Here is a 25,091-nt window from a genome sequence, read left to right as displayed (position 1 = left end):
CAGCCAACTTTTTCCTCGAAGCCAGGGCGCGGCTGTGGTCTGCCCAGGGTCCGCACCAGCAACAGTCGGAGGGCGGTCACGGAGAGTAAGGAGTAAGGGGGTGCTTTGAAAACTGCTCTCCCCCGGCCCAGACTGATGGAACGAACGAGAGCGATAAGGCCTTAAAGCTGAGTTAGGCGGGGCGCACTCTGTCTCGGCACAGTTTCATATCGGCCTCTTCAATTCATGGTTTCGGTTCCAAGTCGACCGTATAAAACGAACGGGCCGAGATCCGGCGGAAGTAGAGGAGTTGCATTTTCCAGCAGGCTGTGCGTGCAGTTCCTTTTTCCGGCACTGGGCAGGCTCGCTGGTGGCCAACGTGCAAGGCTACATGGATCCTGGCAGCCGGTGGCGGAGCTTGCCCAGCGGGCCCAGCCTCAAGCACTTGACGGATCCCTCTTATGGGGTCCCGCGGGAGCAGCAGAAGCCGGCGCTGCAGGAGCTGACGCAGGCGCACGTTCAGTCCTTCAACTACGCGGTGCGCGAGGGGCTCAGCCACGCGGTGCAGGTGAGTGCTACACCTCCAGGCTCCCGCAGGCGGCGCTCTCTGGCGCCGCTAGGTCAGGCAAAGGAGGGACCCGCTGGGCTGGAGGTCGGCGGCGGGTGGGAGACGGGGGAGCGGGAGACCCAGGAGTGGAGTGGGGCACAGGCCGGGGTCCCAGACAGATGAGATGGCTGGGAGGTCACAGTGTAATCCCAAATAGCTGTGCTTGATCGTGCCAGGCTGAGCGCGGGGCTTGAGCTCTGGTCGACCAGGGAAAGGTGTATTTATGATTCCTGGATTTATATGGGATTGGGAACCATGGTGTTTTGTAGGACAGTGGGTGCTGTGAGTGGCCCGCGTGGGTTGAGCTTACCAACTGTAGTAGATTGTTCATAGTTAATATGTAGGAAAGCTCAGTGGAACAGCAAAGCTTTTCCCCAGGGGATAGTACAGGAAAGCAAATGTTGTGGAAGGGAAAAAACTGCCGTGGTACCACCCTTCTCTTTGCATGGTTCCAGCGTCAGTATGAGAGCACAAAGAATGAAATGTACAAATATCAGCCTAAAGAATGGCATTTGAGTGACGGGTCCTGAATCAGAAGATGCTTCCATATCCTTGTTCTGTTAGCAGTAGTCCTGTCAGTCTTGCTATGCATGTAGAGGGTACAAGGTAAGAAGAGGGAAGGCAGACTCTTACTTCAGAGGACAGGTTCGTTCTGTGCACAATGGTATCCCTAAAGCCTACCAAAGAATCTGACACATGGCAGACGATCAGATATCTGAGTTAATGCCCTATAGTTTTTAGTACATAATGAGGGTGTGAATTGACTGGATGTCGCTTTAACTGTTTTTTTAGATGTGTCACATTAGCATTATAGGCAAAAATATTTGTAGAAAATTCATGGGATTAGTGAAAAGGTACCTTGGATATGCAAACAATTAATAGTGTAAATTGTATTTCAGGCTATACCTTCCTTTGAATTTGCTTTCAAAGATGAGCGTATCTCTCTTACTATAGTGGATGCTGTCATCAGTCCCCCCACAGTTCCCAAAGGGAGCATCTGCAAAGAGCTCAACGTTTATCCTGCAGAGTGCCGCGGCCGGAGGAGTACGTACCGGGGGAAGTTGACGGTCAGTGCAAGTGACAGTGTGTGGGTGTGTGACTCACACACTGTACATGTCTGAGAATATTGGTGTCCAATAAAATGTAACCAGAATCCTGCTTTCTTAGTACTGTCATCCAGGAGATCCCAGCTTTTAAGTCTGAAGCATAAAGTCATCTAATATATAGTCTTTCTCTTTTAAAATACTCATTTGTTCTTGTAGATCCAGATACTTTTCTTTTTTTTGTAAGTAATTTTTTTCATTTAGGCTGATATCAGCTGGGCAGTGAATGGAATCTCAAAAGGAGTCATTAAGCAGTTTCTTGGCTATGTTCCCATCATGGTGAAGTCCAAGCTTTGCAACTTACACAGTCTTCCTCCAAAAGCCCTCATTGAGCACCATGAGGAACCAGAGGTAATTTCAGGGGTCTAGGGCACTGAATGGCCAGATGACAATAGAAGGGGCCTGAGTTGGGAGTGAGAAGATGTGAAGCTTGCCAGTGAAAGCCAGTTTTCTTTCTCTGCCTCCACTTGTGGGTAGATAAAAGGGGCGTATATATCTTGCCTGCCTATTGTGTACGGTTTATAATGAGTTTCAAATGAGGCAAGGTATGAAAAACTGGCCATGCAATTAGAGGATATATTATTATGGGGGAAGAATTGGTAGGTTTTTTTCCCTAATTTTCTGAGTGGTAATATTTAGAGACATATTTCTGTTTTTAAAGCTATCTTAAACCATAAAACTATTGTCTAAGATGTCTGCTTTATGGACAGTAAGATTCTGTGAGCATATTAAATGCTTCATATGCCTTCCCTTTGGCATTTCTTTTTAGTTGTGTTAGGTGGCTTTGCAGTATTGAGTTGAAGTAATCCAAGAGATACAGACTGCCTACAATAAAGATACTGTTATCTGGTGGGAAGAAGGTTTTGGTGTCAGATCTGGGTTTGACACTCAGCTGCTACACTTAACAGTTGTGCAGTTTTAGGAAGTTATATCTCCCTGAGCCTGTTCCCTCTCCTAAAAATGGGTGCAGTTACTCATTGTTATGAGGATTAAAAGTTATGATAACATAGAGCACCTAGCATGGTCTGCCTGCTTCATAGTTGCTTTTTATTTATTATAGAAATGTGATATATACTGGAGCAATTAAAATATTTTTCTGGCCCTGGCTGGTGTGGCCCAGTGGATTGAGTGCCAGCCTGCAAATCAAAGGGTCACCAGTTTGATTCCCAGTCAGGGCACATGCGTGGGTTGCAGGCCAGTTGGGGGTGCATAAGAGGCAACCACACATTGATGTCTTTCCCTCTCTTTCTCCCTCCCTTCCCCACTCTCTAAAAATAAATAAATCTTAAAGTTTTTTCTATTAATTTGAATTTCTGGTTTTCACAGCTTTCATATGGTCATCAGTTTTTAAACTTAATTGGGAAACCATACTTGTCTTAAAGCAAAATGGTTGCTATTTTCATTTTTAAATTTTTCTTTGGAATAAGGTGTTTGTTTATTTAATGTCATTTGTAGACTGAAGTCATTTTAGGGAACAGAAAGGCAGGTTAGATCAAACCTGTCTGGTAGAGAAAGTACTCTGACTTCCTTCCATACTTTTCTCCCAGGTTCCTAGACATTTTCATTGTTTTGAGAAGACTTAATTTATACACAATTTTCCAGGGATCCATGGCGCTTTTCACCTGAATGTGCCTTCTTCCACACATTGCACTGGGTCTGCTGGGAATGAGGTTGATGTTTGCAGTTGGTCAGTTTCATATTTATAGTTAGTTATATTTGTTTAACAAATTATAATTAATCTCTTTGGCAGGAAATGGGAGGCTATTTCATAGTCAATGGCATTGAAAAGGTCATCCGAATGTTGATTATGCCTCGGAGAAATTTCCCCATTGCGATGATAAGACCAAAATGGAAAGCTAGAGGGCCTGGCTATACTCACTATGGTAAGCTGAAGTGATTTTTAGAATGGTCTTTTAGAAAACGTCTAAGTCTTTTTATTTTTTTATATTTTTAAAGGAGGTGCATCCTGAGTGGTGTGGTTCAGTGGGTTGGACATTGTCCCACAAAATGAAAGGTCAATTCCTGGTCAAGGCACATGCCTGGGTTGCAGGCCGGGTCTCTGGGTTGGAATCCGAGAGGCAACCAATCGATGTTTCTCTCGTATGTTGATGTTTGTCTTCCCCTCTTTCTCCACCCCCCCAAAATAAATAAATAAATAAAATCTTTAAAAATAAAAATAAGAAAAAGGAGTTGTATCTAAATAGAGTCTTTGATATTTTCCTCTCATACAGCGGTGGGCCAAAGTAGGTTTACAGTTGTTTGTATGGAAAATAATGCAATAATTAATAAATAATCATACAAGAATAAACTCTGTGTCTTGTGTACTTAAAACTGTAAATCTATTTTGGCCCACCTCTATATATAAATTTTTATTTTTCCGTTAAATTTTTATGTTAAGATTTCATAGTAGCAGATTTACTTTCTGCTACCTTTCAAATTGAAAGAACATGTGCATTTATGTTACTGTGTCTGAAGCTGAAGGCTAGCCTGACTGGGCCAGAGGTTGGTGTGTGTCCCAGATGTCTTCTGGTTCAGGAACCATGACACTCCCTTGGGGGGCTCTCGTTGACAGCCACCTGGCCTCTGTGGGAGATTTTGCATCCCAGGGGAAATCTGGCAAGGTCTAGAGACATTTTTGGTTGCCAGTCTTGGCTAAACTGAATGATTTGGCTTTAATTATTTCTAAGATGGTAAGAATAATTCAGAATGAAGTGATTGAAGCAGTTGTAGTGTTACTGAGTTTCTGAGTTTTTGTTCTGTTTCAACAGGAGTATCAATGCACTGTGTGAGGGAAGAACATTCTGCTGTCAATATGAACCTTCACTACTTGGAAAATGGCACGGTTATGTTGAACTTTATTTACCAGAAAGAATTGTTTTTTCTTCCTTTGGGATTTGCACTTAAGGTGTGACTTACAGAATGGTTTGGTTTTTTTTTTTTTTTTTTTTTGGTCAGTAAGAGAGTCAGTGGAAGTCATACCCTGTGCAGAATGAACAGATTCTCCTTATCAGAGTTCATGCTGTACTAGTTACTGACTGCTGCATGACACATTGCCATGGAATTTAGTGGTTTAAAACACATCAGTGAACATTTCTCTCTCCCAGTTTCTTTGGTCAGGAATATGGGCAGTTCTGTCTGGGGCGTCCAGGTTGCAGTGCAATGTCAGGAGGAGCTGCAGTTGTGTAGAAGTCTTGACCAGGGCTGAAGAATCCACTTCCAAGGTGGTTCCTTCCTGGCTGGAGGTCTCAATTCCCCTCACTGGGCCTTTCCATAGGCTGCTCCAGGCAGCTGACTCCCCAGAGAGTCAGCCAGGAAAACGATGGGGAAGCTACGATGCTCTTTGTGACCTAGTCTTGGGAGTCGTGTGTTGACTTTTCTGCCATATTCTTTTAGTCACATAGGCGATGATTTGGTGTGGGAGGAGACTGCAAGCTTGTGAATTCCAGGAGGTGAGGATTATTGGGAGCATCTTGGTGTCTGTCTTATAAGGAGTGCCCTTCAGTTTAACAATAGTGGAGTGCTAACTTTTCTTGGGTATTGAAAAAGAAAAGGAGAAACTTGTTACTGAATGAATTGGATGGTTTAGTTATCATTAGCAATTCAAAAGAACATTTCTTTTCTCTTCTAGGCACTTGTCAACTTTTCTGATTACCAGATTTTTCAGGAGCTCATCAAAGGAAAGGAGGACAGCTCTTTCTTTAGGAACTCTGTTTCTCAGATGTTAAGAATTGTAATGGATGAGGGTTGTTCCACACAAAAACAGGTCCTTAACTATCTAGGTGAACGCTTCAGAGTAAAACTCAATCTTCCTGACTGGTATTCAAATGAACAAGCTGCGGAATATCTGTTTAGGTATGTGTGCTTTGGTCTAAATTGTTTCAGGCGGCGGAGGGCGGGGGTGGTTCTTTGTGTTGATGTAGTTGGGGCTGCTGAGTCATCTGGGAACCCGAATGGACCTGCAGGTAGAATTCTGGTGTAGTGAAGCAGTGGCTTACTTTCTTTCTGTGGCTGTGTCTACCTTTCTCTGGTTTTGTGGTAGTGTTGTTTTATTCTAATGTACTTTTATTTTGGAATTACATCAAACTTTCAGAATTGCTGCAAAAATAGTACACTGGACACTTATGCTGACTGACTGTTAAGACTTACTACATTTGCTTTACTTCTCTACACATAAATAAATGTTTTTCTTTCTGACCACTTGAAAGTTGTAGGCATCATGTCCCTTTATTTTCCTAAGGCAAGGGCTCTGTCTTTTGTGACCTGTTCTAGATCTATCTGGTCTAGTACATAGCCATGGGCCATGTTGAGCACTTGAATGGCCAGTGCAACTGAGAAACTGAAATCTTAATTTTATTCCATTCAGTTCATTGAAATTTAAATTGTCACTACCCTGTTGGCCAATACAGCTCTAGACCTTGTCTGTGACTGTATCCTGTTCTTTTATTGATACTGCCTGTGAGATAAAAAGGGCTTCTCTGAATATTAATAAGGACTTTAAGTAAACATGAATAGGGGGCCTTGGTTAGTAGAATGGCAAATAATAGTAGCAACTGAATCGTTTCAGCTTTTTCATTCTATTTTGACAGCCAGTGCATCTGTATCCACTTGAAATCTAATACTGATAAGTTTTATGTACTTTGTCTCATGACCCGGAAGCTGTTTGCTTTGGCCAAAGGAGAGTGCATGGAGGACAATCCTGATAGTTTAGTGAATCAGGAAGTGCTCACACCCGGGCAGCTCTTCCTCATGTTTCTGAAGGTGGGTGCATGTGCTGCTTTTCCCCAGGCCTTGGTGTCCTCTGTGGGTTGGGTGACGACACCAGGTGATGTTGTTTTATGTGTGTTTAGAATTTATTGTTTTGGCGATCTCTCTTATTTCTTTTTTCTACTTTTTGTTTACCTAGCAGTAGGGTACTTAATCAGACATCCTAGCTTATACCAGGTTCAGAAATGTCTAATATTTTTACATAAGTGAAGTAAAGACACCATCAAATCTTGGTCACAACATTGATGATGTAAGTGGCCTGTATACATATAGTGCACAGTCCACCTCTTTGCAGAGTCCCTGTTTACAGATTCATCTGGTCAGAGATTTACTGGTAACCCGGCATCAGTACTCACAGCTTCGGAAGTCCTTTGCAGACGTACACGGAGGGGCAAAAATTGGGGTGGCTTGATTCCCACACTCCCTGCATAGGTCTAGGGGGTGATGCTCTTCCTTTTCACTTCAGCTCTCATACTGTGAACAAGGGTCTATTTAGTACATTTTTCATATTTTTGTGTTTATTGTTGGTGATTTTCTTTAAAATGGCCTTCAGGCATAGTGCTAAAGTGCTGTGTGAGATCCCTAAGCACAAGAAGGCTGGGATGTGCCTTACAAGAATACACGACTATTAGATGAACTTGGTTCAGTCATGAGTTACGGTGCTGCTGGCTGTGACTTCAGTGGCAGTGGATCAGCAACATAACACAAGGTGTCCCTCCTCAGAAACACACATAAAACAAGCTTATGTATTTATCAGTTGTTGAGAATGTTGTGACTTGAGAATTTCAGGAACCTAATCCTGTATGTACCTAGGAGTAATGGCTTAGTACTTGCTAATTCAGTGTTCACAGAAATGTTGCAGAGCATAGTTACTGTCAATAACAAGAGGCGTGTGTGTGTGTGTGTGTGTGTGTGTATGCGTATGCATATGCATATATGGAGAGTGTTGGCATGGCACAGGCAGTTTCATAAGTTGATTTGGTGGTATTTTATATTTTGAATATTAGCCCTAAAACGATTTAATCTAAGAGATAGCATAGTAGGATGAAAGATGGAAAAAACTACAGTTAAAATCTCAGTTCCTTATCTCGTCAGTAATTCTTATTTAAATTCTTACTGAAAGGTAAGAACTTTTTTCTGTCTGCTCTAACCATAAAATTAGATTGAAAATTCTCAGCAGCCTAGAATTTCCCTGATAAAAATTGATAACAGCAGAAGTTTTCTGTTATTGGTAATTTCAGTATAGCCTTTCAAGTACTCTTATAATTTAATTTTTTTTATTTCAGGAAAAAATGGAAGCGTGGTTAGTATCTATTAAAATAGGTTTAGATAAGAAGGCTCAGAAGACCAATATGTCTATAAACACTGAAAATTTAATGAAGATTTTAAATCTTGGAACAGACCTTACAAAACCATTTGAATATCTTCTTGCTACTGGGAATCTGCGTTCTAAAACAGGTGAATTAAATAGATAGGCATAAAAAAAAAAATAGTCTTAATTTTAGTTTTGTCTTTCAAATTATTTGCTTAATGTAGATTTTTATCACTGTGAGAGGTTCTATTTAAAAGTGAACTTTTAAAGGCAGATTTCGTGTTATCAAGTTTTGACAAGCGTGTATCAGCCTGAAGGGCTTTTAACAGGTGCCTGGATGGCTTAAATCCAATTCTGATGATCTGAGGAAAGGTCATCTGGACAGGTGGTCTGAGAGGGTTCTTACACTTGCTGATCCCTAAACCACTTGGATCCAAATGTCCTGGAAAACTTAAAAGTGGCAATTGAGGGCCCAGAAATCTGCATTTTAAAGCAAATGATGCTGATACAGATTCTTTTAGAACTAATGACTGCTAGTGTATTATCCAGCCCTGTCCAATGAATCCCATTTAATTACCTGCTATTTTGTTATCTATTTACATTTTCCCCCACAGTGGAGGTTGTAGAAGAGATAGGGAACCAGTCAGGGCTGATACAGTTTGTGAAATCTGGAGATTTTTACTACTTTTTCTAAAGTATTTCTGTTCATCTGAGCTAGTAAACTATAATAACCCACTCAGTGATTTATAGTGTGCTCTGATGTTTTTCATCAGAACCTCAAATAAAAATACTACGTTTTTTTTTTTAAGTTTATCCCATTTCTGAATGACTTTTGTTTTATTAAGGTCTTGGGTTCCTACAAGATTCTGGACTTTGTGTTGTGGCTGATAAGCTGAACTTCATCCGCTATCTCTCCCATTTCCGCTGTGTGCACAGAGGGGCTGACTTTGCCAAGATGAGAACCACCACAGTGCGCAAGCTGCTGCCGGAGTCTTGGGGTTTCCTTTGTCCTGTGCACACCCCTGACGGGGAGCCCTGTGGTCTGATGAACCACTTAACCGCCATATGTGAGGTTGTCACACAGTTTGTGTACCCGGCATCTGTTCCAGCATTGCTCTGCAACCTGGGTACGTGACAGGGTGGCGGTCTCTTGGGTGTGTGCGTTTTCACGGGTAAGACTGGAATGACACTGCCTTGGGGGCTGAGCAGAGAATTCCTGCAGGAATTGGGCTGGTTTCTTGGCTTCTACATAGAAGGTCAGATGCATTCTAATGATGCCCTTTCTTGGGGCATTCTTCACTCTTGGTCCCGGGGGTCTCCAGTTGTGAACTGGACTCAAGAGTTTTTTGTGTCCTTGCTGGTCTGTGTGTGGGGTCTCCCCTGGAATTCATGTTTATACACTAAAACTTCCAGTTCACAGGATGCAGGTGGCAGACATTCTTAAGCAACCAGAAAGGCATTGGGTCAAGAGTCAAAAAATTTCTGCTCCAAAGTATTACTGCCAGTTAGACCATGGCCTTTCAGAAGGGATCCCCAGGGAAAGTAATTCACAATTACTCAAGGTTCAGAGGTCATGATCAATGTAATTTGCAGGTTCTCTCTCTACAAGGAAAAGAATCATTTTGTTTGCTACCATTCATTAAAATGTCAGAGTAGAAAGGAGGGAAGATGTGGAGAGGCAGAGAGTGTATCTCATACAGAAGAAATGGGAAAGGCTCTGGTACTGGGAAGGGAGACAGCATGGAAAATGCCTAAGATCAGTTGGTAACCTGTGACACTGTAAAACACTTGCTGTCCTCAGCAGGTATTTATGGATTGTGGAATAGTTTCTTTTTGTTTGTTTTTGTTATTTTTACTTAATTACAGTTGGTTCTTGATGGTTGCAGTACTTCTGTTCTATATAGTCACAACTAACCCTGGATTTAGGGAAGAGCCATTGCTCCCAGGGAAAATAAAGGTTCAGTTACTGTGGGCCTCTGGTCACAACATTTTTGTTAACCAATTGATACACAGCCTTATTTTCTATGTTTCTGTTCATTGTGATTCACTAACTTCGAGATCTCAGCCAGTAGCACTGTGAGCTTCCCTATCACATACTTTCTTCATAAAACACACATAGCCTGTGCTCAGCCTCACGGGGCAGCTCTGTGCTTGGGCCATTTAAACAGTGAAACTCACCAACAGAAAGCATAAGAATGCAATGCACATGGCCCTGAGCAGACTGCCAAGAGGATGCTTGTTCAATCTGAGCTGAGACGGGAAGGCATGTTTGACTGCAGCTGGGAGCATGTGTGGTGATGCAGATTTGTCCCTGAGTGGCCCCAAAAGTGCCATAAGTTATTGGTACTGGGGTTACAAATAAATTTTAGCAAGTAGGCAAATTTGCTGATACCGAACCTGTAAATAATGGTGATCAAATGTAGTTAGACTACTGGGAAAAGTTACTATGTTTACATGGCTCCAAAATGAAAACATGAAAGGTCTAGACTGAAAGCCTCCTTGAACTCCTTTCCCTGCTGGTCTACCCACTGGCCATTCACTAGTTCTTGTGTGTGCTTGCCGAAATGACTTGGAAATTTACGTAAGAACTAGAAAATCATTCTGGTTTAGAGACCAGATAACTAGATACCTAAAATTATGGTACCACTGGGGGCGCATCTGGAAGGAATTTGTAATGCTGGAAAAGGCATCCTGGTGCATTGACCCTCTCTATTCCTTCTCCAGGGGTTACTCCAGTTGATGGAGCGCCACACCGACCCTACTCTGAGTGCTACCCTGTCCTGCTGGACGGTGTCATGGTTGGCTGGGTGGATAAGGAGCTTGCTCCTAGCATCGCAGCTTCTCTCCGGCATTTTAAGGTGACCTTGAGTCTTTGTGCATTGTTCTATCCCTTGATCTTAGGTTTCAATCCATTTCTAGTTGTTGAGGTAGTCCCAGGGCATTCTAGCGTACTCATAGGTCTGGGGGGGGGGGGTCAGAGGTTGATTCTGAAAGTACCTTACATCCCCTGGGACTGACCTCATAGATTGGGGTCAGTGACAGACATGTGACACCTTCACTTTTTGTTTTTGTTTTTTTGTAAGTTTCACTGAGGCCCTAGTCTGCTAACCTAACAAATTTTAACTTTTCTTCTTTGTAAATTCTAGTGGCCTGTAAGGGACCTCAAAATATGAGCTTTATATTTCAACTAATGGTAAAAATAGGCAAAATATAAGTCATACCCTGTTGCCTTCTTGGTCTTGAAAATAAATTTTTAGATAGTCAAGGAGAATGACCTTCTTTGAAGTTTCCTTCTAACAAGAGTCTTGGCTGATAGAAGACTTGTTCTTTGGCAGTTGGATGAGTGTAGTTCATGCTCTGTTTTATTTCATTTAGTTTTGGGGTTTTTTTGTTGTTGTTGTTGTTTTTTTTTTTTTTTTTTTTAGTTCTTGATATAATTTTACACTTAAAAGATGTTCGGATAGCACAGAGAACTCCCATATGCCCATTGCTCAGATCCACCAATTGTTATCATTTGTTTGCTCTTTATAAATATATTTTTTTTCTTCTGAACCAGCTGAGGGTGGTGTGTAGTCATGACCCCTTTTCCACAAAGATTGCAGTGCATTTTCTGAAATTTTTCTCTTCAATAACCACAGTACAGTATTCCCTCACTTATCAATGGGTATTACGTTCTAGACCCCCCTGCGAAGTAGGAAACTTACATTTATTCTACACTCTTAAACCTACGTAACTTTAACAACATATGTGTACAGTACTGTACCGCAAAATCCCACAACATAGCGAAAAATCTGTGATAAATAATTAAATATAATATTTTTTAAAATCCCGTGGTACAGTGAGGCCATGATAAGTGAACCACGATATAGAGAGGGACTACTGTACATACACTTACCAAAGTCAGGGAGGGTTGGGTTGGTAGAATCCACAGCTGATACTGAGATTACACCAATTGTCTCAATAATGGCCTTTGGAGCTATTTTTTTTCTTCTGGTCTGGGACTACTCCAGAATCACGTGTTACCTGTAGTTGTGATGTCTCTTTATTCCCCTTTAATCTGGAGCAGTTCCTTAGCCTTTCAGGTCTTGACTCTTTTTAAGAGTGTAGGCACTATTTTGTAGACTGTCCCTTAATTCATGGTTATGTGTCACGTCCTCATGGTACCATTTCAGGAGGCATGTGATGGTGACTTATTCCATGACCAGTGATGTTAATGTTTGATGACTTCAAGGCTGTGTTTTTTTAGATTAATCTACTGTACTGTTACAAATTTTCTCTTATCAGTAATTTGTGGAGAAATATTTAAAAGCCCTTCTCTTTTCCTCATCAAGTTTTCATCCACTAGTTGATGTGATGTATTTTCTGCAGAATTATTATTATTCTATTGATGATTCTTTGCTGAGTAAATTATTCCTGTTATAGTTGCCAAATGATTTTCTAACCCCATCATTTGTTCTGTTTGTTAGTTGCCATTCTATAAGGGAGAGCTTTCCTTTCTCTGTTTACTTACTTGTTCGTTTATTTACATCTGCAGAGATTTTATAGATGCTTGTTTTATTTTGTGAGTATTCTGTTGCTGTTTATTTTGATTCTCTATAATTATTATCAGATTTGACCATTTACGCTGATCCCTGTAGGACTGGTTGTGTTTTGATTTTGTAAGTGTACATAACATTTACCATTTTAACAGTTTTCAAGTGTGTAGTTCAGTGCGGCATTAAGTACATTCTTATTGTTATGCAACCACCACTGTATGGATCCTGTGAACTTTTGCATGGTTCAAAATTGAAACTGTGCGCATTCAACAGTAACTCTCCATCTGTCCTTCTCAACTCCTAGTAACCACACAGACCACATTGTGTTTATCCATCATCTGTTGATGGACACTTGGGTTGCCTCTACCTTTTGGCTGTTGTGAATCATGCTGCTATGAACATGGGTGTGCAAATTTTTCTGTGAGTCCCTGCTTTCTGTTCTTTTGAGTTTATATCTGGAAGTGGAATTGCTGGATCATCTGAGATTCTGTGTTTAATTTTTTGGCATCTCGGCAGAAAAATTTTATATAAGATTTTTCCCTTAGGCATATTAGGTGTATTAGATTAATTCATCCCCTAATAATAGTGATGAATAATGAGTCTTAAATTCTTGGAATAAATCCCACTTGGTTATGTTGTATTACTTTCTTTATTTAAAAAATACTGATAGTTTCTTATACTAATAATTTGTTAAGATTTTTTAAATCTATATCCATAAGTCTCCACTTTATTAAAAGAATGAGGGAGTTTTCCTTAGTTTTCAGTGCTCGGGAGCAGTTTGGGGAGCATTGGGCCACCTAGTCGTAGACCTGCAAGAATACCCCCTGAAACCATCTGGCTCTGATGCTTTCTTTGGGGGTGCTTTCTTGACACCTTTATTTTGAATGTGGAAATTGGCCTTCTTTAAGCTTTCTACCTCCAGTGAGGTTTCTTTTGGTGACTCCATTTTATCCATTTCATCTCAGTTTCTTAGAGGTATGCAAAGTAGACCCATGATTTCAGGTGTTATTTTTATAATTTCTTTACCTATACTTTTTTTTAACTTTTAAGAATTTAATTCATTTATGTTCATTCCTTGATTTTTATCGGTAGTGTGTTCTGATATATAGATTTTGTTATTTTTCTCAAATTTCTGTCATTTTGGCTTGTATTTTTTCTTTCATCCAGGAGTTAATAGAAGATTCTTTTGTTTTGGTTTTTAATTCCTAAGTGGAAGGGCCTTTCATTGAATACATTTTAAAATAAAACCAGTAACCTGTATTTTATACATCAGAGAATAGAATTTCAGTTAGTATGTCTGCATGCACATTCTTGCTTTACCTTTTCCCACGGTCTCAGTCTTTAAGTCAGTACCGGTTTAACTGATTGTGGGGCTGAGTCCCAAGAAAGAGCTTTTGCCAACTCTGGATATGGGGTGAGTGGCACTCTGAGGGGAGGAGGCTGGTAGACACTGTGTTTGTTCCCTGCGTAACTAATATAAATTCTTAAGATTTTTTTTTTCTTAGTATATTTATTATGTTGTTACAGTTGTCCCAATTTCTTTTCCCTTTTTTCCCCTCTGCCCAGTACCCCCCTTCCCTCCATCAATTCCACCCCCCTTAGTTCATGCCTGTGGGTCATACATATAAGTTCTTTGGCTTCACCCTTTCCTATATTATTTTTAACTTCCCCCTGTCTATTTTGTACCAGCCAATTATGCTTCTTAATCCCTGTACCATATCCCCATTTCTCCCCCTTCCCCTTCCAGCTGATAACCCTCCAAATGATACCCATACCTATGATTCTGTTCCTATTCTGGTTTGCTTAGTTGGATTTTGTTTTTATTTTTTAGATTCAGTTGTTGTTAGTTGTGAGTTTGTTGTCATTTTAATGTTCATAGTTTTGATCTTCTTTTTCTTAAATAAATCCCTTTAACATTACATATAATAATGGCTTGGTGATGATGAACTCCTTTAGCTCTACCTTCTCTGGGAAGCACTTTATCTGCCTCCCATTCTAAAGGATAGCTTTGCTGGATAGCGTAATCTTGGTTGTAGGTCCTTGCTTTTCATTACATTGAATACTTCTTGGCCATTCCTTTTTGCCTGCAAAGTTTCTTTTGAGAAATCAGCTGATAGACTTATAGGCACCCCTTTGTAGGTATCTGTCTGCTTTTCTCTATCTTTAATCTTTGACATTTTAATTATGATAATGTCTTGGTGTGGTCCTCTTCGGGTCTAGCTTGTTTGGGACTCTCTGTGCTTCCTGGACTTGTATGTTTAGTTCCTTCACCAAATTTGGGAAGTTTTCCTTCATTATTTTTTTCACATAAGTTGTCAATTTTTTGCTCTTCCTCTTCTCCTTCTGGCACCCCTGTGATTTGGATGTTGGCACGTTTAAAGTTGTCCCAGAGGTTCCTAAGCCTCTCCCTGTTTTTTTCAATTCTTGTTTCCTCATTCTGTACTGATTGACTGTTTTTTCTTCCTTATGCTCCAAATCATTGATTTGAACCCGTTTCCTTCTCTTCACCATTGGTTTTGTGTGGATTTTCCTTCGTTTCATTTAGTATAGCCTTCACTTCTTCCCTTATGCGTTTGCCTCAAGCATATCTGTCAAGTCTGTGAGCATCTTTATCACCAGTGTTTTGAACTCTACATCTGTTAGGTTGGCTACCTTCGTGTCTTTTAGGTTAGCTATCTCCTTGTTGCTTAGTTCTCCCACTGGAACTTTGATCTGTTTCCTCTTTTAGGCCATACTTCTCTGTCTCTTCATCTTCACAGGCTCCTGTGTTTGTTTGCCTCTGTGTCTTAGGTAGAACTGTCGCACCTGTTATGTTTAAGGGGCGGAGCCTTAGGCATTCATCAGTATGGGTGACCTTTTTCTCACCACGTTGTGGCGCTGTGTGTTGGGAAGGGGGTCTGAGAGGGAACCATGCTGCTTTCTCAGCACTTGCCCCTTTTCCAGTCATTTCTCCCGCTCCCCGTATGGGACTGGCGCGCCTCTAGGTGTTGCCCTCGACATCGTTCCCTGAGTGAGTGGGTCTGCAGACGTTCTAGGACCGTGGAAGCCCTTTAAACAAGCGGACTCTGCTGAGAGACTGGCAGTTTCTTTCTCCATCCCAACTCCCACCGGGTTTCACAGTCAGAAGCAATGAGGCTTTATTTTCTCTGGCACTGGAACCATGAGCTATGTGGTCTAGCCTGGTGTTGGGAGTATTCCCCAGGTGTCCCTCCCTACGTTTTAAACGGCGTGACTGCGCTTTCCGCTGGCCCACCGCTGCTGCCGTCACCACACTGCATCCTCTCCGCCTGGCTCTGCCCCGCCTACCAGTCTGGATGAGTATTTCTTCTTTATATCTTTGTTTGTTGGACTTCCATGCAGCTTGATTTTCTGGAACTTCTGATTGTCTCTAGTTTTGAGGTAGTTATATTCCTTCTTAGTTGTGGACGGAGATGCAGTGTTTCTGTCTAGGCCTCCATCTTGGCCGGAAGTCTTTAAGATATTTTTCATATTTGACTTCCTTCCCCATTCTGCCTGCTTCCTGGGTGGTAAGGGATGGATGTAAAACACATCACTTGCTCTGGTTTGAACTCTTCTTTTTTTGAAAACAGGTGTTGAGAGAAAAAAGAATTCCTCCTTGGATGGAGGTGGCCCTTGTTCCCATAACAGGAAAACCAAGTCTGTACCCAGGACTGTTCCTTTTCACCACTCCTTGTAGGCTGGTGCGGCCTGTGCAAAACTTGGAATTAGGCAAAGAAGAGCTGATTGGAACTATGGAGCAGGTGCGTGGACTGTGTGTTTGGTAGGTGCATTGATTGTGTCATAAACAACTTCCACAGACTTCAGCTGTTGCTTTTTATAAGTGTTAATGATTTAATAATAATCCGGCACTTGAAAGAAAGCCAGAACTTACTTCTGTTTCCTCTGTGACCACCTGGAAGCAGCTTTCATATGTTCCCTCTCTCCACTCACAAACGAGCCTGAGAGTGGTGTCGTCGTATACCTGCCCTTTCCATCCTGCCCAGCCCCCCATGCTCCTTTGTACCCAGCTCTACCTTGGGTGCTGAGGCTGCACCATTTCCTTAGACTCCATCACAATCTTTGCCTACATCCTTGCAGTTGCAATGTTGCAATTCCTTTCTTCCGATCCCCCTTCACGTTTGGTCTAGGGTAGACTTATAATGAAGTGTGTAAGGCACTTGGTGGTTCTGACTGGAGGCTTCCTGTGGGTGCCTTCAGTGTTCAGTACGCTGGGTGGGGAAGGTTTCCTTTCAAGTCTTTGAGTACTGACCTCAGAGAAAGAGTTAATGTGCTAACATTCATCCTTCCCCTCCAGCTCTTCATGAATATTGCGATCTTCGAGGAGGAGGTTTTTGCTGGAGTGACCACCCACCAAGAGCTCTTCCCTCACAGCCTGCTAAGTGTGATTGCCAACTTCATCCCTTTTTCCGATCACAACCAGAGTCCAAGAAACATGTACCAGTGCCAGATGGGTAAGGTGACATGGGGGTGCTGACAGTCACGCTCATAGAAGAGCAGTGTTTATAACTTTATTTTACTTTTAAATAATTCAAACTCACAGCAAAGTTGTGAGACTGGTACAAAGAACTCCCAGAAGACCCTTTACCAACATTCTGTGAATATTTTGCCCCATTTGTACTGTTTTCCATTTGAAGGTAAGTTGCAGGCTTGATGCCCCTTTACCCCTAAATATTTCAGTGTGTGTTTTGTTCATTTGTGTAACCCTGGACAATTATTAATATCAAGGAATTTAACATTGATATTATCATACTGTTTTATAGTCCTTATTCAGATGACCAATTGTACCAAAAATAGGATTTATAGCAATTTTTGTGTAGCATCTAGTTCAAGATAACACATTATAGTTGTCTCTTTAATCTCCTTTAAGTTAGAACAGAACTTTAGCCTTTCTTTGTCTTTCTTGTTATTGACATTTTTGAAGAAAAAGGTAATTTTGTAAAATGTTCAACAACTTGAGTTTGTCGCGATCTTGTGATTACATTTTTGATGGCTACAGGCCATCCATATCATTTTCTCTCCAGTGCTATTCATTCCTGCCTGATATTACCATACTGTTTTATGGTCCTTATTCAGACTTGGACTAATTGTATCAGAAAGATGGTTTAGTTTTCCTGGAGTCCAATTTCCCTTTGACCTGAAAACTTCCTTTAACATTTGTTACAGTTGCAGATTGCTGGCTACAAATTCTCTTAGTTTTTCTTTCTTTGAAATACCTCCTTTATTTCCTCTTCCCTTGGAAGAACTGGGTATACAATTCTGATTTGACAGGACTTTTTCCCACACATAAAATACTAGATTAGCTGTCTACTCTTGGTCTCTCATTTCTAATTAGAAGTCAGTGGTTATAGATTGTTTTCCTATATGTACTGTGTTGTTTTTCCTCTGTCCTTAAGGTTTTCTCTATTTTTGGTTTATAGCAGAATGACTATGATATGCCTACATAAGATGTTCTTTGAGTTTGTCTTGCTTGGGGTTTGCTGGCCTTCTTAAATCTGTTTTTTAAAAATTTTAATAAGTTTTTAAAAGTTTTCCGCCATTTCTAAAAATAGTGCCTCTGCCCCATTCTCTCTCCCCTGAGATTTTAGTTATGTATCATGTATGTTAAACCTTTGATGTCCCATGAGTCACTCGGTTTCTTTTCTCTTTTTTTCATCTTTTTCTTTCTCTTCAGAGTGAATCATTTTTATTGATCTGTCGTCATGTTCAGACTTTTTGTTCTATTTTAGATATTTCATTTTCCAGCCTAGAATTTCCATTTGTCTCTTTTTTTTTTTTTTTTTTCTTTTATGGTTTTAATTTTCTCTGAGATTTTTATCTTCATTGTGAACATATTTTCCTTTACAGCTTTAAGTAGTTATACAATGGGTGTTTTAAAATCATTGTCTGCTAATTCCAGTGTCTGGATCATTTCAGGTTGTCTCCATTCATTGCTTTTTTTTTTTTTTTTTTTAGTATGGGTAACGGTTTCCTGTGTCTTTCATGTCTAGTATTAACGATATTGGATCAATAGAGGTTGCATTGAATCTATAAATTGCTTTATAGATTCAATGCAATCCCTATTAAAATACCAGCAATGTATTTCACAGACCTAGAACAAGTACTTAAAAAATGTATATGGAACCAAAAAAGAGCCCGAATAGCCACAGCAATCTTGAGACAGAAGAATGCAATAGGAGGACTCATAATACCAGACATCAAACTATACTACAAGGGCACTGTAATCAAAACAGCCTGGCACTAGCATAAGAACAGACATATAGATCAATGCAACAGAGAAAGCCCAGAAATAAACCCAGGCCTCTATGGTCAACTAATATTTGACAAATAAAATGGAATGAGAAGAGCCTCTTTAACAAAAGGTGCTGGGAGAACTGGACAGGACCGTGCAAAAAAATGAAACTAGACCACCAACTTATGCCACACACCAGAATAAACTCAGGATGCATCAAAGACTTAAATGTAAGACGTGACACCATAAAAATCCCAGAGGAAAACATAAGCAGGAAAATTTCAGATATCCCACATAACAATATTTTCACTGATACAGCTCCTAAGGGAAACAAAGGAAAGAATATAAACAAATGGGACTACATTGAACCACAGAGTTTCTGCTCAGCAAAAGAAAACATCAGCAAGATGAAAAGGGAACCAACTATGTGGGAAAACATATTTGCCAATGATACATCAGACAAGGGTTTGATCTCCAAAATATATAAAGAACTTACACATCTCAGCACAAAGAAGACAGCCCAATTAAAAAATGGGCGAAGGACCTGAACAAATAATTCTCTAAGGAGGATATACAGAGAGTCCAGAGGCATATGAAAAAATGCTCAACATCGCTAGCCATCAGAGAGATGCAAATAAAAACCACAATGAGATACCACGTTACACCAGTCAGAATGGCCATCAACAAATCAACAAACAACAAGTGCTGGTGAGGATGTGGAGAAACGGGAACCCTAGTGCACTGTTGGTGGGAATGCAGACTGGTGCAGCCACTATGGAAAACAGTATGAAATTACATCAAAAAAACTAAAAATGGAACCGCCTTTTGAACCAGTGATTCCACTACTAGGATTATACCCGAAGAATCCTGAAACCCTAATTCAAAAGAACTTATGCACCCTCATGTTCATAGCGCTGTTTAAAATAGCCAAGTGCTGGAAACAACCCAACTGCCTATCTGTAAATGAGTGGATTAAAAAGCTGTGGTACATTTACACAATGGAGAACTATGCAGCAGAAAGAAAGAAGGAACTCCTGCCATTTGTGACAACATGGATGGAACTAGAAAGAATTATGCTTAGCGAAATAAGCCAGGCAATGAAAGAAAAATACCATATGCTATCACCCAATACAGGAGACTAATGAACAACACAAATAAATGAACAAAATTGAACAAGAAACAGAGTAACAGTTATCGGGGGGAGGGGGGAGGAAGGGAAGGGGCTAAGTAGGGGAAGGGTTTAGCAAAGGAACTAGTATGAATAACCCATGGACATGGACAACGGGGTTGGGATGGACCGTGGGAGAAGGGGTGGGCTGGGTGGGGTTAGCAATGAGGGAAAAAGTGGGACAATTGTAACTGAAAAACAATAAAAATAAAATAAAATAAAAAAGACGAAGGTATAATGTCATGTGAAAAATAAAATTAAAAAAAATAATATTGGATCATATGGTGGACATGTGAATTAATGATATATTTTAAAGACCATGAATTCTGTTATGTTCCTTTGAAGAGGATTGGTTTTTAGATTTAAATGGTAGATAACTTAGCTGAACACAGCAGCTGAAGTCACTCTTGAGGGCTGCTTGGAAAGGTCCCATGGACACACCATTCAGGATTCCACCAACAATCCGGGATCAGTTCATGTGATGAATTTAAGGCTTTTCCTATGTGTTCTCTCCTTTCTGAAATGCCCTCCATTTTTAGTTGCTATAGTGCTCTGAATTGTTTCTTGGTTCTTAAAGCCAGTCAGATTGTGGCTTTCTATCTAAGTTGTAGTCACTACACTGACTGGGCCATTAGGCCAAATAATAACAACAATAACAACAACGACTGACCTGGATATTCACCCAGTGCAGGTCCTTTTGCCCAAATGTAAATTCCTCTCCGGTTTCTGACTGCTTTTGGTTACTCTCCAGTACTTTCAGATGGTGTGAATGTGCATGTAGTTGGTTTTGTTTTGTTTTCTTGGTTTATAGTTACATGTAAAGTGGTTGTGTAGAAGGAATTTTCTACTGCTGGAAGCTGGAAGTCTCCTTTTCTACATTTTAAAGAATTCCACTACGCATGTATATTTATGTTAGTTTTTAAATCTGTGTTGAATTGATTCTCTACTGTGAAGTGGTACAAAGAAGAGTCTTACTACCTTTTGTATGCCAGTATCCAGAATTAATAAACATTGATATTTTGCTCTGTATGTGTGTATAAGAAAGTAATTAAATAATAGTTACTGTCCCCTTTTACCCGTTCTCTTCCCTAGTCCTGTGGTTTTTATGTATCTGTTATATATCACCACCCCCCTTTTTATTATATTACACATGTCCATAAACTTAAGTGTAGAATTGTTTGGGGTGTTTTACAAATGTATGCAAATGGAATCACATTAAATGCATTTTTGTCCTTTTTCGCTCTCAGCACCGTTTTCATGGTCTGGTTGTGATTGGGGCAAGTTTGTTCATTGTCACATATGTCTTAAGCATAACCACTGTGACTGATATGTTCATTCCCCTATGATGAATACTTAGTTGTTCCCAATTCTATGTATCACCTTTATTGTCAAGGGGAAAAATGAAATGCTGAAGTGTTTTTCCCTTTGTAGGTAAGCAAACTATGGGCTTCCCACTTCTCACTTATCGAGACCGATCTGATAATAAGCTATATCGTCTTCAGACCCCACAGAGCCCCTTAGTGAGGCCGTGCATGTATGATCACTATGACATGGACAACTATCCTATTGGGACCAATGCCATTGTTGCTGTTATTTCTTACACTGGCTATGATATGGAAGATGCCATGGTAAGTTTTACCAGAATAGTTCAATTCTTTTTAACATTTAACTGTTCTGTATACTGTGAGGTCACTGAAGGACTATTTCTGTGTCCTCGAGTGCCTAGTCTTTGGCATGTGAGTGTTCTGTTAAATGGTCAATTCCTGGTCTGAGTTAAAAGTGGCAGCCTTGAGAGTTATGCTCTCAGTATTTAGATATGCATATTTCATGCACATTAGAGTGTGTAGTTGAGTAGATGTTGAGTGAATGTAAAGTAGTCTTGGATAGTTCTAGCTTTTGTGTTTGTGCATGAATATGTTTTAGACCATTTATAAGTAAGTACTGGGCTTTAGTAGTTAGGGTAGGTGATTGGGAAAATGTGGACAGTTTTAAAATCGAATATCAGTTAACCTAAACCAAGTATAATTTTGATCAGTTTTATTTTGAAAATCCTCATTTTTCTTCACTCCCTTGTTTCTTTGACCTCACAGATTGTGAATAAGGCTTCTTGGGAACGAGGCTTTGCCCATGGAAGTGTCTACAAGTCTGAGTTCATAGATCTCTCTGAAAAAATTAAACAAGGTGATGACAATCTGGTATTTGGAGTCAAACCTGGTGACCCGCGGACTGTGCAGAAGTTAGATGATGATGGTTTGCCGTTTATTGGAGCACAGCTGCAGTATGGAGATCCATATTACAGCTACATAAACCTCAACACTGGGGAGAGCTCTGTGATGTTCTACAAGTAAGTTGTGGTGCCTGGTGCTAATTTTAAAGGCCATTTCTCAGTGAAATTGCTGGAGGTTGTTGAAAGTAATCTTTTAACAGGAGAATTTTTGGAGAAATAGAAGTGGTAGTTCAGTTACTGATGCAGTCATAACTGAATTAGCATTTATAAAATGAGACAGTTTGCTGTCTATAGTGCTGCCACTACTTTTCTACTTGTCAGTCTGTTATAATTGATGAGAGTTCTCCTGGTTTATTTTAAATGTATATTATTTAGCCTTGGCCATCTCTCTCATGCATGTTGTTAGAAATGTTTCCAAGCTAAAATGTTGAGCTTATAAATAAATGTTTTAGCTTATTTTACATCTTTAAAAGTGGTTTCAACAGTAGGTCTTCATAACAGTTTCATAATAATTGTTTTGAGGAACAATGCTCTGTAGTTAACATAACCAGCAGCCCTATTCATAGATACTCCTAGGGATACCAACTCTATTCATATTAGAGAAGAGAGGTAAGAATAAGTTTTGCAAATGCCCTTTATGAAGCACTAGTTATATATAAAATGTATACACCCATGTAAGTTTAGAGAAATGGTTTGACCTTTTATATGGTTTAATTTTTTCCTAGGAGTAAAGAAAATTGTATTGTGGATAACATCAAAGTGTGCAGTAATGACACTGGAAGTGGGAAATTCAAGTGTGTTTGCATCACAGTGAGAATCCCTCGGAACCCAACCATTGGAGACAAGTTTGCCAGCCGTCATGGGCAGAAGGGCATCCTGAGCAGACTGTGGCCAGCCGAGGACATGCCCTTTACTGAAAGTGGGATGGTCCCAGACATCCTGTTCAACCCTCATGGGTTCCCATCCCGAATGACTATTGGTATGTTAATTGAGAGCATGGCAGGGAAGTCTGCAGCTCTGCATGGTCTCTGCCATGATGCCACACCCTTCATCTTTTCAGAGGAGAACTCGGCCTTGGAATACTTTGGTGAGATGTTAAAGGCTGCTGGCTACAACTTCTATGGCACTGAGAGACTGTACAGTGGCATCAGTGGGGTAGAACTGGAAGCAGACATTTTCATAGGTGTAGTTTATTACCAACGGTTACGTCACATGGTCTCAGACAAATTCCAGGTCAGAACCACAGGAGCCAGAGACAGAGTCACTAACCAGCCCATTGGGGGGAGAAATGTGCAGGGTGGGATCCGTTTTGGGGAAATGGAGCGGGATGCTCTTTTAGCTCACGGAACTTCTTTTCTCCTTCACGACCGCCTCTTCAACTGTTCTGACCGGTCAGTAGCCCATGTGTGTGTGAAGTGTGGCAGTTTGCTCTCTCCGCTGTTGGAGAAGCCACCCCCTTCATGGTCAGCCATGCGCAACAGAAAATACAACTGTACTGTGTGTAATCGCAGTGACACTATTGACACTGTTTCTGTGCCTTATGTTTTTCGGTATTTTGTAGCTGAACTGGCAGCTATGAACATCAAAGTAAAACTGAATGTCATTTAATTTTATGTGGCCTTTTGGGTTAGGAGTTCTATCAGATTAAAACAAAATGTAACTTCAGTGAAGATGTTGCTATGTTACTCTGAATTTTGTTCAAGGTTGTTAGAGCTCTCAGCTAAGAACTGGCAACCAAGAATTCAAGGTTCTGTCTCTGGTGTAATAACCACTGAAGTTGATTTTTACTCTATTTGTTCAAAATTCCCACATTGATAAATAGGATATACAGGGAAAAGTTTCCAACCCCAGCTTCTTACTATGGTGCTTTCAGCAGGCTGTGACTATCAAACACTCGCTGACCATCTAGAGCACAAACATGATGTAAGCCATGTATGTGGTTTGCATTTTCTGATGTCTGCATTAAAATAAAAATAAAAGGCAGAAATATTTTTTAATGGCTTTATTGAAGTGTAATTATACAAAACACTGCACATCTTTAGTGGATTCAGTTCACTAGTTGGGGTAATAAACATCACCTCCGAAAGCTTCCTGTGCCCCTTTGGATTGTTTTGTTGTTGTTGTTGTTTATTTATTATTTGTGTACTTTCTGGCTCTTACTTTTGTGAACACTAAAATTGACATTGCCCTCTTGAGGAGTTTTTAGGTGAACCAATACAGGATTATTACACAATGCATCAAACAGATCTCTCTTGTACTTTACACTCATGACTAGCAATTCCCTGTTTCTCTCTCCTGCCAGCCCCTTGTAACCACCATTCTATTGTTTATGTGAGTTTAACTATTATAGGTGCCTCATAGAGGTGAGTTCATGCAGTCTTCATCCTTCTGTGACTGGCTTGTTTCACTCAGCAGTGCCCTCTTAAGTTCATCTAAGTTATGCAGATGGCAGTATATCCTTTTTAAGGCTGAATTATCCATTGTGTATACATCGTACATTTTTTAATTAGGTTGTTTCCATAATGAATAACATTAATGCTATAATAAATTAAATGCAATATAGCCAGAATGCCATTTCAACATGTAATGAATATTAAAAATGTATTGAGATATTTTACATTATTTTTCATACTAAGTCTCTAAAACCCAGCGACTGTTTTTCCCTTTTGTATGTTTCTTTGTATTTCATTGTTTTGTACTGTCCATGGATATTTATTTGGGCTGTTCCATTCTTGGCTATTATAAACTGTGTTGGCAGTAGATAGTTTTATATACACTTGTGCCAAGTATAAGATGTTATATAAGTTAAAAAAAAAACAAACCTTCCTAAGATTATTCTTTTCTGAGTCTGGCTTTAGGTGTCTGTCACTAATTATGAGGCAGGTGTTTGTCCCTACTTATGAGACAGAGAAGACTAGACTGAGAAATATTATCCATTCAAGGTATATTCTGGTTTTGCTTCATGAAACTGTTGGAAAAAATTATGCCAAGGACCTTGAATATATTAGCTGATCCCTCCCTCTATGTTAGTAGAATCCCAACTAGATTTTCCCACCCCATTCCAGTCTGCCTGCCTCACAATCCTACCCCTGACATCTATTGTTCAAGTTTCTCCAAGTTTTTTTTAGCAGCATCAAAAATGGTAA

At 40.2% G+C, this 25,091-nt stretch overlaps 1 protein-coding gene across 2 annotated transcripts; it reads left to right on the top strand.

The window, feature by feature from the left end:
* Positions 1-311: 311 nt before the first annotated feature.
* Positions 312-24,562, top strand: POLR1B (RNA polymerase I subunit B). 2 transcript variants are annotated; one of them, XM_090281729.1, is made up of 15 exons: positions 312-547; positions 1,541-1,653; positions 1,894-2,040; positions 3,440-3,572; positions 4,458-4,594; positions 5,318-5,541; positions 6,276-6,447; positions 7,740-7,911; positions 8,611-8,892; positions 10,490-10,623; positions 15,891-16,061; positions 16,616-16,777; positions 21,155-21,346; positions 21,809-22,062; positions 22,671-24,562. In XM_090281729.1, exons 3-15 carry the CDS (start codon positions 1,966-1,968, stop codon positions 23,551-23,553), a joined length of 2,991 nt encoding a protein of 996 aa, XP_090137855.1. In that variant the 5' UTR covers positions 312-547; positions 1,541-1,653; positions 1,894-1,965; the 3' UTR covers positions 23,554-24,562. The 2 variants fall into 2 exon arrangements, with proteins under 2 accessions (XP_090137855.1, XP_090137854.1); XM_090281728.1 differs by having other exon boundaries at positions 317-547; positions 1,486-1,653.
* Positions 24,563-25,091: the final 529 nt, after the last annotated feature.

The sequence above is a fragment of the Furipterus horrens genome, unplaced genomic scaffold (genome assembly GCF_987537825.1).
Source record: "Furipterus horrens unplaced genomic scaffold, mFurHor1.1.pri manual_scaffold_6, whole genome shotgun sequence".
In the NCBI taxonomy this organism is placed as follows: domain Eukaryota; kingdom Metazoa; phylum Chordata; class Mammalia; order Chiroptera; family Furipteridae; genus Furipterus; species Furipterus horrens.
The sequence above is the reverse complement of the archived record's forward strand: the minus strand, read 5'-3'. Positions and strand labels throughout refer to the sequence as shown.